This window comes from Pyxicephalus adspersus, chromosome 7, assembly GCF_032062135.1.
Source record: "Pyxicephalus adspersus chromosome 7, UCB_Pads_2.0, whole genome shotgun sequence".
In the NCBI taxonomy this organism is placed as follows: domain Eukaryota; kingdom Metazoa; phylum Chordata; class Amphibia; order Anura; family Pyxicephalidae; genus Pyxicephalus; species Pyxicephalus adspersus.
The window spans coordinates 60,260,054-60,275,039 of record NC_092864.1 but is presented as its reverse complement, the minus strand read 5'-3'; the positions used below and the strand labels follow the sequence as shown (position 1 = coordinate 60,275,039).

Here is a 14,986-nt window from a genome sequence, read left to right as displayed (position 1 = left end):
TAATCAGTAAAGATGGGTGATCCAGCAAACCTGGAATGGATTTCTGCTATTTGCTAGGAAACGGTTTGAATGTTTTGAATCCTGGACTAGATCCATTCCAGGTTTGCTGGATCACCTAGCTTTACTGATGAAAGTGCATCCACTCCAACCTTGGAGAGCTTTATCAAATCAGACCAAATTACAAGAGCTTGACCCAGCTGATGGAGTTCCTGCAATTCTTCAGCCAATCCAACAAGAGGGAAGCAAGGGACATTTTTCTGTGGCAAGCATTAACCCTTTTTATGACCAGAGGTCATTTAATACTAGATAGTCACACAAAATGTATCAGCTTTGGGATACATCACTAATACGTAACTCTATGACTAATTTGTCTGCCTAAATCATATTTGCATTGGCTATGGCCATATTAGCAATTTTTTTGTACACTCATTTTCAAAAAAATATTCTCATGTCTTTTTTATTAGTCATAAATGAAAAAAATGTTAATAAAATGCATTTTGGGTATTTTACACACAATCATTTGCAGCCTGCTGTGCGGGCAGTGTTATACAGGTTTCCTATGTGCTGCATTTAATGTACAAAAAGTAAAGAATATTAGGAAAAACAGTATTCGTGGTAAAGCAAATACATTTTATTACTCACGTGCAATCCCAATTGCAGGGTGATAAAGTTAACATTATCTATATGACAAGGTTCAAAAAGATCTCAAATCTATGTAGATAACTAGCAGAGGTTTATTAATACCCAACATCACACTACACTACAGAAGAAATTAACAGAAAAAGATGAAGCTTATTCTCTGTATAGCGTGCCTGCTGGGAACCTTTATATATGGAGGGTCCTGTTTAAAGGTGGAATATAATGGGTAAGTAATGTTTTTTTAAAATTAAAAAAAATTGAATATTTTTTATGTATTAGTTACTGGTTAAAGCAGGTGTAAACCCTAACAGAATGACATTTACTTTTTGAAAGAACGTCGTATTATAAACAATTACCATTTTGTAGTAACAACAATTACTAGTCACTTCCCTTTACATGCACATCAGCAATAGCTACATGGCTTTGTTAGGGTTTTCTGCTTGTAACAGTGGACAATGTCTGCAAATTGTATAATAAAATGGTCATTTATAGACTCAACTGAAAGCCATTGTTATTTTTATATATATATATATATATATATATATATATATCTTTCTAAAATTTACTCTAGGTTTTCATTACGTTTAGGTATTTTATCATGACACTCTTATGACAATTGATGCTTAGTAGGTTGACATGTATTTGGCTGTTCATGTTCACTGATATAACTATTGAAATTAGTTATTATCTGAGAACTTATAAATCAAAGATGTTCTTTAGAACTTTAACCAATACACGCTGCAATCTTTAACTGCATTGCCCTTTGGCAGTTTTCATTTGCCTTTGCCTCTGTTCTCAGTCTTTTGCAGACTATGGGTGGAGTTAGACAGCAAAATCACTAATCACTTGTTCACTTCCTACAAATAAACCGAAAAAAGTGTCTGTCCGCTCATTTAAGCACAGCGTTGCAAAAGTAACCTTTAACTAATTTCTGCTTCTCTGTGGGGTTGTCTAGGTACTATAGAAAGCTTCCTTAAAAAAAAACTCACCCACCCTGTAATGCTATAACTTAATGTGCTTGATATATTTAAGCTCACCAAGGCTGGAGAGGATACACTTTCATCAGTGAAGCTGGGTGATCCAGCACACCTGGAATGGAGTTCTTCAAAGTTATAGGCTAGCAAATATTTTGAATCCTGGACCAGATCCATTCCAGATTTGCTGAATCACCCAGCTTCTATGATGAAAGTGTATCTTTTCCAGCCTTGAAGAGCTTTAATAAATCAGGCACAACTGAAAGTACTAAAATCCAATGAAGTAAGAGGATAGACAAGAGCCAGGCTGGAATGGAAAGGCTTAGGTGATGTGGTGGTCCCCCAGCCAGAAAATAATGCAGGTTCTATCTGACTTGCTGCAGCCTTTAAAGAACACTGTGAGAAGCTCAAGAGAGAATCCTGTAGAACTGTGCAAGAACCCTGATGAACTGTGCGAGTTAAACTATAGTATACTATATAGATGTCTAGAATATCATGTATGGCAGGCCAAAACTTTTTTTAATTTTTTGCATAGAGCATGTAAGAACTAAAATCCCTACCATGTTATTTTTGCTGTCTTTACTCAGATACAGAGATTTTCCTTTGCTTCCTGTTCTAAAGAAGCAGCAGGAAATTGGATGAAATCTTCTCTAGATGGGATAAAAGTGAGCAATATGTTATACTTATAAAATAGTAGACATATTATATAATAAAAATCCACAGAGAAGTACATACGCAAATTCAGTGATCTATAAAAAAAAAAACGATATGGGCCATTTACACTAATGTGTTAGAGTAATGTGCAGAAAGAGCACCTATACAATGCATTATCACAATGCATAGAAAGCTCTGTGCCGTGGCACATTGCAGTGTCATGTATTTAATAGGTAGCTGACTGCATTAATACAATATTGTGATAATGTTTCCAAAATTGCAGTGCACCACAAGGTTTATGCCGTTACAAAATAGGTAATACTGTGTGACACAATTCTTGTTAACATTTTTCCAGTAACAAAAAGAGCCTGGTCCCTAAATGAATATAAATTATGATTTTTAGTCATACTACATAACGTCCCCTGCTTTAGAAAACTGAATCTTTTTTACAGTGTCTTGTAAGTTTTCTTTTTCTATGTCACTACAATCTGTTGATGAATTACAAAACTCAAATATTTTTATTACAGAGATCAAGTGCTTAAAATTATTCCACAGACAGAAAAGCATGTTGAGCATATGCAAGAGTTAATCAACAACTTGCTGGTAAGTAAATTGCACAAACAAAATAATAAATGTGCCAGCTCAATGTTATAGATAGCTCTGGAGAATTTTGTTACAGATATATTCATATATATATATTGGCCCTGATTTATATACATATTGGCCCTGATTTATTAAAGTTCTCTAAGGCTGGAGAGAATACACTTTCACTGGTGAAGCTGGGTGATCCAGCAAACCTGGAATGGATCTGGTCCAGAATTGAAAACATTTGCTAACAAATAGCTAATGACATTTAGGAAATCCACTCCAGGTTTTCTGTATCACCCAGCTTCACTGATTAAAGTGTATTCTCTCCAGCCCTGTAGAACTTTAAAAAATTAGGGCCATTATGTTTGTGTATCTTTGCCTTAATGATCCCTGAAGAAGTGGACTAAACTCCACGAAACAATGTTGTAATTCCAATTGATTTTAAACCATTTTAAATTATTTAAGTTTAGCAGCCTATCATTTTCTGCACTTATATATGTGTCCTTCGCCCTCTCCAATCAACTTTTTCATCAAAGTATGTGATTCTTATAAACAATGGGCCTGATTTATTAAAGCTCTCCAAGACTGGAGTGAAACTAGAATGGATCTGGTGACTTTTAAGATGGTGAAGAAATTCATTCCAGGTTTGCTGGATCACCCAAGTTCACCAATGAAAGTGTATCTTCCTCAGTTTTGGAGAGCTTTAATAAATCAGGACTAATGTCTGGAACAACCCATTTTACTCAGATTTTCAGAGAGAAATGCACTATAACCAGCATGTACAACATTTGCTGCCTTCCTTCTTTATCTTCCTTTCTTCTTGCTGTAACTGACACCTGTTGAACTCCACATCGCTAATATTTTGAATTTTCAATTATTAATTCAGTTACACAGAATCAGGAGCATGCATATCATAACTGTTGGGTCTGTTGGGTTTCTATTACTCAACAACACCTACTAGTAATTTATTTGACATGTACATATATAATTTCTACCAAAAACTGTGATTGGTCAGGTTAGTGATGTCGGACTGCTGTTATTCTGAACACAGCTGTATACAGTAATACCTTGGCTAACGAGTGGCCCTGCTAACAAATTTTTCAGCTAAAAATGTACTTTTTCACTGTTTAAGTGACTTGGCTAAGGAATATGGACCGGCTAACAAATGTACAAAAAAAAACAGGAACAGAACTTCCCTGCTGCTTTGTGCAGGACAGAGGCTGGAGGGGGTGAGGAGCGGTTTGCATGACTTGCAGAAGAAATCTTTTGCTAAACACAGCTGAGGTTGTGGGTGATCTTAGGGGACTGAGCTCTTCTTTAACATCTGGTAACTTTTTTATGACCAACACAAACTCTGCAGTTGTTTCTTTTTGCATATCAAAGCACAGCTTGCTCCGGAAGTTAATAAATGTCTGGGCTTCATAAAGTTTTTTTTCCTTAGTTTTTTTTCAATTGTTTGTGTTTAACCTAAAGGCCCTGATTTATTAAAGTTCTCTAAAGCTGGATAGAATACACTTTCATCAGTGAAGCTGGGTGATCCAACAAACCTGCAACGGATTCCTTCAAAGATATTTGCCATTTGCTAGCAAATGTTTTGAATCCGGGAGCAGATCTATTTCAGGTTTTCTGGATCACCCAGCTTCACAAGTGTATACTCTCCAGCCTTGGAGAGCTTTAATAAATCAGGCCCATAGTGAGGATTTTTACAGTAACTGACACCACGGTGCCTAATAATATATGTATGTTCCAATTTGGAAGCTGTTTATCTCAACCTTTGTTTAGTTTATGACCTTTAATTTTGAGCTTTTTACTAGTTTCACAAAACTTATATTTAAACTGTGGGCAGCATCCAGAACGAATTAAATGATTTTCTATAGAGACCTATGGGAAATCATGTTTCAGCTAACAAAGATTTTGTCTAATAAATGTGATTCCGGAATGAATTACCCTTGTTAGCAAAGGTATCATTGTATATGTAATATATATACTGCACATATTTAAATATTCTATTTGACTGTATATTATGTTTATTCCTTTTCAAGTTGGATTTGTGGAAGCCAAATGATCCTGAAGGAATACAGTCGGGACAAGAGGTTCATGTCCGAATCCCATCTTCTCATCTTAATGAAATGAAAAATGCACTTCTCCAAAATAACATTCCATATAGGTAGGTTTTTTTATATAGATTAAGAATAAAAAAATAGATAAAAAGGAATTGTTTTTAACAATCTTTTTTAATTTTTTTTGGTCTGTATAATTGAAGGCAGGTCCTTCCATACTTTGTACAAAATGTGTCCTGTTTTCTTATATGGGAAAGTTGTGAGGTATGGGTTAGTTAAAGATAATATACTCAAAGTACACAAATTCATACATTTTCACATTAGATTCAGTTACAAAATTTATCACTGATGGGTAAAAGTTGATTCACACTTTTATATTTAATCCCAATGTGAAAAATGTGTAGAAGTTGGGTAAGTGGTTGAAAAAATGTATAAATAGACTCAAATGAAAAATTCACCCTTTTTGTAAAACATTCATAACAACTTTCTGGTGAGAAAACCCCCAGTGGATTCTTCACAGGTGGCTCTACAACTGAAACAGTTTTCAATCTAGTAAACAGTTGGTTACCATAGTTTAACTTTTTTTTCATAACTTGTGTCTTATTTTCAGTGTTCTGTTATTATGATAAATTTACCAATACCAATAAGGGCCAACCATAATATCTTCTCAATTCTGGTGATTTACACCAAATCTCATTTGATACAAATTCAATTTTCAGAATTTTTATTTATATATTTTTAAACTAGGCCAGGCTATGTCAACTTTTTTTGTTTTGCATTATATCATTCCCCATGTACAGCTTATAAAATACAATGATCGGGTACATGTTTAGAAGAAATGTAATATAGATTAAAACTATTCAGGAATACCACAAAGAATATGTTTTTTTCCTTTGCAGTGTGTTTATTGATGATGTACAACAGCTTATAGAGACAAATACAGTCTATAATAGAAATGCAAAGTCTGTGTCTTTGGGAACTTTTGATTATACAAAGTATCATCCTATGGATGAGGTAAGAATATATTCCTTAATGTAAGATCTTTATATAATTTCAGTTTTTACTGTGCCATTTTTTATTGCGAAGCAGTGGATCTGCAATGTTTAAGAAACATGCTTATATTTAAAGCAGAACTGTACATACAATGGGGTAATAAAAGAGACCTTTGACCCAGAGCAATAATATCATGCTATATTTCATTCAATAATATCATGTAACTGATACTAATCTTTCTGGCCAATTATTTTATATTATTGCAGAGTAATAGGCAGGGAGAAATTAAGCAAATGTATTGCTACCCTTCAGGTATGGCACAATCTTCTGTTCCTATTTGCCACCTGCTGCTCCACTATGTCGGAGGTAATTGAAAGCTAAGACTATATACAGATGTGCTGTTGAGTGCAGTGTTTAATGAACACATTCATGCTTCTTAGAGAGATACCATTGTAACATTGTTTCATTCATTTTCAAATCAAAAGTATGATCTTCAATCTGCATATGATGTCAGTTGAATCAATCTGACAAGTACAAAAAAGTTCTCAAAAAGTGTGTGTGTTCAACCCCTTTTTAACCATTAGTCATCGCTAATTAGCCTTACTCAAATCCTTGTTTCCCTTTTCCACTTAACTCTTTTTTCTTGCTGATATTTTGTATTCCTATTTTTCCAATAATTAATATTTAAGTGTTTAGGTGTTTTCAATGTATAACAATGTGTTAAAATGTAATAATTTTAAGAACGTTGTGCAAGTTCTCTTTTTTAAGCACTGCTTTAAAACACAAAATTGTAAAAAAGTGTGTTCTAAAATAAAAGTGTTTTATTTGTTATCTTTTTTACCTACAGTAATAGTACTAATGTTGGCAAAGAGTGTTTTCTTACACTTTTCTGTCTAGGGATTGCACAAAAAATGTTGCAATACAATATCCCCTAAAGAATGAAAATGATTGTCCCAAAACTGATGTATGTAAGACATTGTTACCCTAATGACAAAGTTATGCTGAATATAAGTTTTGGTAATTAAATATATATTACCAATTACCAAATAATATATTACATAACAACAGGATGTTTGCCAAAATAACAGACCCACAGCAGAAATGTAAAAATTGCTAAGGTCCATAGTTGGTGTAGAAGCCTTGTACCTCTCCCGTCTTCTCTCTAGCTAATTTATGTGGCATTTTTATAAACAATTTTGTAAAAATTAGCAAAAAACACAAACAATGATATCAATATATATCAACTATCTATTGAATCAATAAACCATTTTAAGCCCTTTATCACATATTACTCTGGGTCCCCAATTTTTTTTTGGACTGCAGAGTGAGCTTTCTCTTGTTTTGTCTAAGTGATATAGCATTAGTTCCTATGGACTGTGAACAGAATCACAATTTTTTACCCTTGTTAAGAGAAACATGTTAGCATTCTTAGTGAGAGAAAATCAGGATTTCAGAAGCCAGAATAAAAATGTAAATATTCTGAATTTTGGTTGAAGTAATGTTAGGAATGAGGGTGGTATAAACTTTCTCAGATGCTTTCATCCCTATATATATTCTAAAGTACATATTCAAGTACATATTTGATACAGGGTGCATTCATTACACTGATGCTGCAGAATATTTTGGGTTTTCCTAAGTTACTGGGGTGGTGACCTAGGCCCTCTGCTGAAGATCTAATTAGTAATAGTAATTTATAAATCTAATTAGTAATAGTAATTTATAAATATTATACAAAAAAACAACAGGATCTACCAAGCCGAAAAAGGTACCTAATATAACTCTAAAAATTATTTATTTTAAATTGTAGCTTCCTATCATTATTTAAATAGTAAGTCATCATACATTTGTATTTTACAGATTTATGCGTGGAGTCACCAAATACGAGATGCATACCCAGATCTTGTAACATTAAATTTTTTGGGTTCTACCTATGAGATCAGGCCAATTTACTACTTTAAAGTAAGTTGTATTTCTGCATTGTGTCTAATATACCCAAAAGGCTATGTGTTCTGTAACATTTTTGTAATTACATTTTAATAATCATTTTGCAGATTGGATTGCCATCTAATAAGAAAAAGAAAGTTATTTGGATGGACTGTGGAATTCACGCCCGGGAATGGATCTCTGTAGCATTTTGTCAATGGTTTATTCGAGAAGTAAGTAACTATATATACTAATTTCATATTTTACAGGACTTTTCAGGTGCCTACCACAAAAATTCTAAAATTTTTAAATTCGGTTCAGATTTATCTATATAGGATGTGATGCCATCTCAAAATGCTCTCCCACTAATTTATCTTAATAACTTTATATACTATTCACAGCTATAGGTGACTTTTGCAGGGAAAATTTACATTAAAATTTGTCAGATATACCACCACTACTGCAATACAACTTTGTGTGAGGACACTTGTGCTTAGAGGTGTAACAGTTATTCAGCTATGCAAACAAAGGGAAGTGCAATGTGGGAACAGAACACGTGTGTTTGATGTGTTTACATTTATTTTAGTTTATATCTGATAAAAGTAAATTTATTAAACTGCAAAGCTGTACAAGAATGATGTGCGAGTGAAAGAAGTCCATAGCAGTAAAATATATAATCTGACTGATTGTCCTGGATTACTGCTCTATGTACAATGTTCTTTGCCCTGCTGAATAAGCATGTTATGATAACATCATTGTCATTGTGTTGTTATGGTTGTAAAACGATTAACATAGTTGTCTTGATTTTTTATATACCCATTGTAAAAATAAAAGTTAGATATACATCAGTAGGGACTATTATTCATTCTATAAACTGTTCTGTTACTAAGAATTTTTACACTGCTGTAATACTGAATATTTGGTATTCAATGTGTTTTAGTAAAACACTTATCTGTGTTCTTTGGGCCTGGTTTTTTAAAGCTCTCAAAAGCTGGAGAGGATACACTTTTATCTGTAAAGCTGGGTGATCCAGCAAACCTGGAATGGATTTCTTCAAAGTCATTTGCTCTAGAAATGGTTTGAATCCTGGACCAGATCCATTGCAGTTTTGCTGGCTCACCCAACTTCACTGATGAAAATGTATCCTATCCAGCCTTTGAGAGCTTTAATAAATCAGACCCTTTGTCTCTAAAACATAAGAGTCTCGTTAATATTATATATTAAGTATAGATTAAGGCAAACCTGTAAATTATGGCATTTATGAATGGTTCACTTCTCTTTAAGGTTTAGTCTACACAGACTGTTTTCCCAGTGTTTAACCTGAGGCTTTTAAAGCCCTTGTTTGAAATCCCCATACTTTACATTGGGTTAATCTACATCAGGACGTTTCCTTGAGGCATGTTTATGACATTTATCTTAGTTGTTGCTTGCAACGTTTAAAAAATTAAAATGCTGGGTTAACGCGGAAAAACGTGTGTAAACGCTTCCATTGATTTAAATGGGCAGTTTTCCCGCGTTTTTGAGCACCTAATATGCAAATTAGTAAAAATGTATATAAACGCAATAGGAACGTTTTAAAAAACGTCCATGTAGACCCAGCCTAAAAAACATGTAGAAACCTACCTACAGTATTTAAAACAAATTGGCATTGGTACATGCCGGGACCCACACATGACAGTGCCCAACTTGCCTACAGTGGGATATGCTGGTAAATTTGAGTTAAATGGATTTCAAACACAATTCATATTGCCTTTAAACTCAGCTTCAGTAATCCCTATCAAACTAAATCTAAAATTTTGTTAAGAATTGTTTTTTTGCGTCCTTTCAATTCCTATTTTATTTAATTCTACAATGTATTCATTGCTGGTCAAGGAATCTGTGTCAAATAAAAAATAAATAAATACATATGTTTTTTTAATTACAGCTACTTGAACGTCATAACAGTAATAAAATTATACAAAAAGCCCTAGAAAATATGGACTTTTATATAGTCCCTGTCATTAATATTGATGGATTTGTGTACTCCTGGACTACGGTAAGAAAAAAATCTAACAAACAAGCTTATTTCCTAAAATATTTACCACATCTTTATACAGTCTAAATATAATAATACAATACCATATAATTTATTCCCTTAAAGGTATACTACAAGGTATTAATTCATTAACACACATTGACTTCCATAGATACAGAATATTAGGCGTCACTCTATAGAAATGTACTGTTCAAAGGGTTACCAGGTAAAATTCAAGGAAAAAAAGAGTGGCAAGAAAATATCTAGCAAGTTCCAGAACACTTTTCTAGGTCACACATTAGTAGAAAACAAATGATTAAAAGTAAGCATTTAAAATACCTAATAAAATGTTCTCATTCTCTGTATATTTCCTGCCTTTATTACATAGGAACGTCTCTGGAGAAAAACTCGCTCACCCCATAACAATGGAACTTGCTTTGGGGTAGACCTTAATCGAAACTTTGATTCAAGTTGGTGTTGTAAGTTCATGGAAAATCTTTATCTCTATTGGGAAATAAAAGTGCAATTATTAGTCTAATAGTGAAAAATACAGGTTTACTTGTTAAGCACGCCAAAACAGAGACAGGAGTTATGGACAGTCAGTGATTGAGGAACATCGAAAAGCGATTTACTGAATGTTTATAGGATACTAACAGTCTCTCCTGTAATTTGAACCTCTTACTTTGCGACTTATGGGCTTATGTATACGTCAACTCAAATGAAGGTTCATAAAACCTGTTGTTGCAGAGGTTGGAGTTCTATGTGCAATGCTTAAATTACAATTACCTGTGTCAGTATGTGTCAGTAAACACTGCAGCAAAATCTTACTTCTGGCTGCCATTAACCATCCTTAGCACCATTATTTGAAATGAGTAATAATGAGGTTGGGAATTCCCTCAAACAATTATGTTAAAAAATTTGGCCTAAAATGCTTTGCCCAAACCAATAATGAACTACTAAATCTTTTTAACTGGTTCGTTAAAAAGTTAGAGTTATAAAGAGCCAGTAAACCAATATTATTCTAAGGCAATGGATATATGTAAATCTTTCTAGTTAGTGCTTATTCCTGTCTGTATTGTGCTCTTGGACGACTGTTTGGATGACCACCATTGGAGGTGTGTATGCAGCCTAAGTTAGCAGGGGAAGACTTTCCCTAGAGATAGGCTTTTATTTAGTTTGGAGTATCTTTCCATTATTTTTAAGTAATTTTTTTAATAGGCGGATAACAAAAAATAGGTAAATATGTAGAACAGACTCAATCAGGATTATAGACTTTACCAGGATTATCCACCTAGTTTTTTCTTAGGTATTGTTTTTTTAGGGCATTCTATTATTTTAATAGCTTATATAGTTGTAACTGCTATACATTTTCCCAAGCTGCAATGATAAATAGGAATCTTAATGCTCTTATCTAGTTACACAAAATGTGGGAAATTAATTTAAATTGATAAGGGAAATTAAGACAGTCAAATGGTTTGGAGGAATGGTGAAGACAACTGACCATGATGGAGCTGAATGAGCAAAAGAGCCCTAAATGACTAAAAGTATCTATGCTTTTGTCTAAGTAAAATGTCTAAGTAAACTTTTCACTATATATGCCTTGTAGAAGTCTGCAGTGAGATTCCTTACCTGATTCTTTAATATTCTTTACATTTTTACTTTGCAGCAATTGGGGCATCCACAAATTGTAGTGCCAATACATTCTGTGGACCTAAACCTTTCTCAGAACCAGAAGCCGTTGCAGTTAAACAGATGGTGGAGAGCCTAAAATCTGACATTTTGTGTTTCTTGACAATGCACTCCTATTCACAACTCATTCTCCTGCCATATGGCTATACCCTCAATCTTTCACAAAACCATGAAGAAATGGTAAGATCCATTAAATGTTTGGATTTTATTCTTGCTTTACAAGAACTCGGGTTAAAAACTTACCAGCTTTTTCATGTCAGGAAAAAGTGATTATAGAGATGAAAGAGTGACTGGCATTAATGTGGTAGGAACAATGATCACAGGCATTATACACCCAATCTAACCTTTGTAGGCACACCACCATCCATAAAAATACCTTTTCTACAGAGTATACAGTATTTACCTTAGTTAAGTCTCCTGCCATTTACAATTCAAATCAGGATATAGGTAATCCTGTTTCTCTGCATACATTTCATCATTATTGGCAGCAGGGGACAGTTAGCTATATGGAGAGGTTTAGGAACATTATGAAATTTCCATCCAGGGGATGAATTAATTTGCATCAAGAGGAGCACAATATGACCACAGTAAAGAATACAGCAAAGAAGGATCAAGACACACAAACAGAAGAATATTGTGTGGCCAGCAAATGGTGAATAGCTTTCATGCAACCACATTTTCCATATAGAACCATGTTTTCATTAGCTAGCCTTATATAACTCTCATTTAACTCTATACACTTTGAAATAATTCACAGAATGGGTAGACTCATTTACATAAATCCACAAGACTGAAAGAACTGACATTTTTAACATCTCCATGTTTAAAAGTGGCTTAACAAATGTAACAATAGTCATCTTTTAAATGTTTGTTTCACAGATGGTTGTTGGTGAGAAAGCTGCGGACAGTCAAGTACCAGTACATGGTATAAGGTATAGAGTTGGACCAGCATCACATATATTATGTAAGTTTACATTTATAGGTGATGGAGTAACTTTATTTTTTATATGACTGCCGTTAACATACTTATTTATAATAATATAATTTAGGAGCTGTAGGTACTATATAAGGTAATAAAAAGTAGACCTAGTAGACTAGACCTTGTGGAAAAGTAGACCTAGTTATATGCCTAGTTATATGCCAACTCATCCCAGTTATCCCCAAAGTCTTTGTAAACCTTTAAAACAAATTTGATAATATTTCAGAAATAAAATGATACAAATTGGTGTCTCCAATCTTTTTCAGTATGGGAAGCACATTATTTCTGTTGGTCTATTTCTTGTTTTTGTTTTGCTTTATTTGTCATTTTGAAAGCCACGTGGACACAGTGGGATGGGGATAGTGATGGACGAATCTGTCCAGTTTTGGTACAAACCTAGGTAAGAAAGTGCTGCCCGTCACGTACAGAGTAGCCAGCCAGGTTTTAATATAAATAGTGGGCAGCTTCCCTCCTGAATGGTGGTTGTTACTATACAGCCACAATAAAAAAATACTTTAAATCCAGAAAACATAGTTTTACTTCTGTGTGCTCAATCTCAATTGGAATGAGTTTATCTCTAAAGGCTCAAGCATTAATAAAATATTAGGTTCGCCTTGTACTAAAAGTTCACACTGTATTCTATAAGTTCTAACATTTGTTTATGTTTTACATGAAAATCAAGTACAAATGTTCATACCTCTTAAAACTAAGCCCCTAATATATTTGTAGATACTATAGAACATGCTGTTTCCACAATGTCTGTTTTATAGTCCTTTTGTTTTAATCTCTCAATTATAATAATATGCACATGAAAATAGGCTAACAAGTCACAATACCACTTTCCCTTCTTATTAGATGTCACTTTGCCAAAGTAAGGAAACCCTTCCTTGTTATCTTTATTAAATAGCAAACCTTGCACCAGGGTTGATTCTCTTATTTCAAGATCTCAAATATGAAAATCAGTTGGCCACACTAGGAACATATTTGGTTTTCATGATATTTTCCAAATAATTCAGATTTAAATATACCATAACAATTGAACAATATTTACATAATATTTATTTAGATATATTTATTTATTTCACTTGAGCGTATGAAAAGGTTTCTTTTTCCTATATTGAATAGAGAGGGAAATTGAATCAAAGTTTCGAATAGAGGAAAATAAAATTAAAAAAGCAATGTAACCTAAAAAACAAAAAACTTCAGGCATGTAGTTCATGTCTTGTGGTAAATGTGCACTGAGCTATACATGCACATCAACACTTGGAAACAAAAAAGGAGAATTTGGATCCAAACTTTTGAGTTGTCACCAGAACAGGATTATGGATTTCATGTACAAGTAAGATAACTGAATGAATGGGCAGCTCAGTGTTTGATACCAGCACACCTGGGTGCAGGGAATGAACGTGTGCATGTGCAGGAGTTTTGTCATTGTGACCAGGCCAAGATCCTGAACCCGGTGAAGATGTCGGCACTAGGTATGGAGCATAGAGAGGTGATTCTAGCTCACATTTAAAATTTAAATTTTTTTTCTGCCGTTGGAGCTTCATTTCTTTACCAATACTTTGTGCCCTGTACACTCAACAGAAAATAGGAGCGTATTTTTCTTATGTAAGGGAAATCCCCTCTTGTACAGATGGCACTGGAACATGTTTCCTCATTGTCTGATCTATTCCTGTTCAGGTAGCAACTCAAATGTTTGGAAGTACTTAATTTTGCTGCATTAATGGTAAGGACAATAAAAGAATGAATTTGCAGGAACAGGAACCAGACATCAGTAAACATTGGCAAGTTAGGAGCCCCTAACTACCCTATCCAAATTAAGTTTTGTCTTTAGTTTACTTTAATTTAAACTAATATATTAGTTAATGTAGCCTAACACTGTCCCTTGCTTATCAATAACCTGACAATTATTCTTTGTTAATCTCTATTTATTTATGTAACAGATAGCAATGCTGGCTCCTCAATGGACTGGGCTACAGACCTTGGAATACCTTTATCATACACATTTGAGTTAAGAGATAATGGGACATACGGCTTTGTGCTTCCCGAGGATCAGATCCAACCAACCTGTGAAGAAACCACAGCTGCAGTTTTGAGCATTATTGAATATCTCAATGAAAAACATTACAACAGTGCATCAAGTATCTTCTCTGGGACTCTGTGGATAAATCTGAGCTTCTCAGTCATAATTGGCACATATTATTCTTTGTTCTAATATCTACCAGTTGGATGTTACTATTGTGCTTGTTTTTTGTAGCACAGTCTAAATAAACAATTACCTAAATGTTTATATTCATTGTAAGTATTCATTGTAAGTTATGTGTAAATTCATTTTTTTAAATCAGGCTCCAAATTATGATATTACGTTTACATTTTCAGCTAACATTTTAACTGTGTAAACAGCATTTTTATGAAAAAAAGAAAATAATTTTCTTAGAAATCTTACAAATTTAGCCCTGATGTTATTTGC

General features: G+C 33.7%; 1 protein-coding gene across 1 annotated transcript; it reads left to right on the top strand.

The window, feature by feature from the left end:
* Positions 1-1,969: 1,969 nt before the first annotated feature.
* On the top strand, positions 1,970-14,731 carry LOC140336073 (carboxypeptidase O-like). The gene is made up of 11 exons (XM_072419126.1): positions 1,970-2,064; positions 2,795-2,870; positions 4,898-5,022; positions 5,815-5,929; positions 7,766-7,867; positions 7,960-8,064; positions 9,756-9,866; positions 10,234-10,324; positions 11,512-11,714; positions 12,414-12,498; positions 14,460-14,731. Exons 1-11 carry the CDS (start codon positions 1,970-1,972, stop codon positions 14,729-14,731), a joined length of 1,380 nt encoding a protein of 459 aa, XP_072275227.1.
* The last annotated feature ends 255 nt before the right edge of the window (positions 14,732-14,986 follow it).

Coding starts and splice junctions, on each gene's coding strand:
- LOC140336073 (XM_072419126.1), top strand. CDS start 1,970: ATGCAGGTTCTATCTGACTTGCTGCAGCCTTTAAAGAACACTGTGAGA. Junction 10,325..11,511: donor CTTTGATTCAAGTTGGTGTT/GTAAGTTCATGG, acceptor TTTACTTTGCAG/CAATTGGGGCATCCACAAAT. Junction 12,499..14,459: donor ACCAGCATCACATATATTAT/GTAAGTTTACAT, acceptor TTTATGTAACAG/ATAGCAATGCTGGCTCCTCA.